The 2274-nt window shown below is 31.9% G+C and overlaps 1 protein-coding gene across 2 annotated transcripts in view; it reads right to left on the bottom strand.

The window, feature by feature from the left end:
- The window catches only part of LOC106690345 (band 4.1-like protein 4A), an 87313-nt gene that overhangs the window by 4212 nt on the left and 80827 nt on the right, over nucleotides 1-2274 (bottom strand). For both annotated transcript variants that reach the window (XM_014435755.3, XM_014435754.3), the window contains exons 15-16: nucleotides 2051-2194; nucleotides 375-554 (exon numbers count right to left, since the gene is read on the bottom strand). In XM_014435755.3, the coding sequence (XP_014291241.1) occupies nucleotides 375-554; nucleotides 2051-2194 (324 nt within the window). The remainder of the gene's footprint in view (nucleotides 1-374; nucleotides 555-2050; nucleotides 2195-2274) is intronic.

Genomic DNA, 2274 nt, shown 5'->3' on the forward strand with positions numbered 1-2274 from the left:
TATTTTCAGTGAGAAGTGGATGGTTGAAAGATTTGTATTATAGTAGCTTTTTAGTAGTTCTCCATAATGATTTGTCAGTGGTATTTAAGTTAACTGTTAAGTTCTGGAAATTTTGTATTCTGTGTTTTCTAATTTCTGCTTTTAGTCTGTTAGTCAATTTATTGTAATGAGTTTTGTCCGAGGGATATCTTGTTCTGTCTCACCTCGCTCTTGCCTGGCGTTTTTCTGTTAATAATGCCTGTATGTGACGAGGTAAGTTGTGTCCAAGATTTAAAATCAGTCACAGATGCCCTATTCAACAATAATCACAGAAACATTGTAATTGATACATTTCACAAAAAATCAATGAATAATAGTCATAAATGATCACTAACCTATGTTTTCGATGCCGGCGAGATCTTGTATGGAAACCATTTTCCTTATCTTTTTCTTCATTATATTTTAGTTCACTTTGTATCTTTCTAGAAGCAACTACTTTTGCTTTTTGAACCACTCTTTCGGCTTGCTTCCTTTGAACTTCTTTCCAAAGCTCAGAAGAATCTACCAGTTCATACCTTCGAACAAATAAATATACATTTTCATGATATAGGAAGGCAGGAAGACGTAGTAAGGTGGGGGAGTAACTATATATCTGTTTAGGGGCTATTCATATTGAAACACCTTTACTGGTTTAGATCATCCTCAGCAAAAGTAATTAGTATAGTTTACTATAAATAGTTTGGGTAAGAAAAACTAAGGTTCATGTATATGACCATTTTTTTACTGTACACTACTTAGGAAGTCAAGTACTAATCAACATGTGCCAACAATTACATATTACGCTCCTGTGTGAAGGGTCTTGCAAAGCCCAGGTCTCTCCTCACCATCCTCCTTGACCATCGGTTACTAACCCACAGAGTTGAGATAAACAGACATATTTTGTCTCCATGATTTTTTAGTAGCTGATTGAGAAGATGACCAAGCCTTTAAGGCTCTCATATGTACCCACATTGCCAATAGTTCATATGGTATTCATACCACTGAATAGTATAACTTATTAGCAACAAAATGGTGTATACATTTAATCTTCACTTAACAGATCTCATCTAGCCGTAATGTAACTTAAAAGCATATTAGAGGCATGAGGGAGAGAGCTCTTCTGTTAAACTTCTCTGAACAAGGTTGGATAAACGTATCCATATTATATTTGTTATATAAGCGAAATAAATAAGATCGTATAAGAAATTTATAAAGTGATAAGTGGTTAATAATTTGTACAAATGTTGATTCCCTATTATATTCTGCATATGAGGTAAGACAGAAAAAATATACTTTAACTTTTCAATTTTTTCTTTGTATACACACACCCCCTCTAAGTGTAACAAATTTTCAACTTTTGTTATGTGTTGTTATAGTTTAATACTTAAATAAACAATTTAAAATTTGGATTTGTTATTTTTACCCATTTCACTCATCAATTTTGTAAGTAGCAAAACTGCTGAGTAATAATGGTTTCTCATAACCAGACAATAAGGAAAAAGAAAGAAATAATTTCAAGGAGTGGCAGATAAAGCCTCCTGGGCCCTGTTTCATAATGAAAGCTAATAGTATTAGTTCAAAATACAAGTATAGAATCAACATGTTAATTACACTAATACTTATTTTTGTCATAATAGGGAGGACTATTAGTGATATTACAAGAGTTAAAAAGTACTAAAGTACAACTTACTATTGTACAAGTCAGTGTAATTGTATTAAGTTAAATTGACAAGAATAATAGTATTAGTTTGTACTTTATTATGAAACAGGGCCCTGAACGCAGTAAACTAATCATATTACTGTTTCAAAGAAGCTTTTTGTATTCTCTTACAATCATTACAATTATTACGTTATAATGTTTTAGTTTCAATGTTCAACTCTCATTTTATTTCTTTGTCTTTTGAACTGTTTCAAATTTTAGTCAGGTTTATATTTTTAAAAAAATTTAGAAATGGACAATTCTAATAATCAGGTGAATTATCATTTCCCAGTGATGTTCGTTTAAAAGAAGTGTCAGTATAAATAATTTTACCTTTGTTTTGATGAATTTCGGTGCCTTCTACTATCCCGTTCACTTCCAGAAGCTCGTCTGCTTCTGTTTCGTCTTCTTCTTGATTTAACAGAACACTTAGAGACTTCACTTTCATTGTCAGATCCCTTCCTTCTATTATAATGTCTAAAAATTATAATAAAAGGACATAATTGAATTTTTCATGTTATTGAGAGAGAGAGGGAGAGAGGGAGAGAGGGAGAGAG

This window comes from Halyomorpha halys, unplaced genomic scaffold (assembly GCF_000696795.3).
Source record: "Halyomorpha halys isolate HHAL.00 unplaced genomic scaffold, Hhal_1.1 Scaffold1674.1, whole genome shotgun sequence".
NCBI lineage: Eukaryota > Metazoa > Arthropoda > Insecta > Hemiptera > Pentatomidae > Halyomorpha > Halyomorpha halys.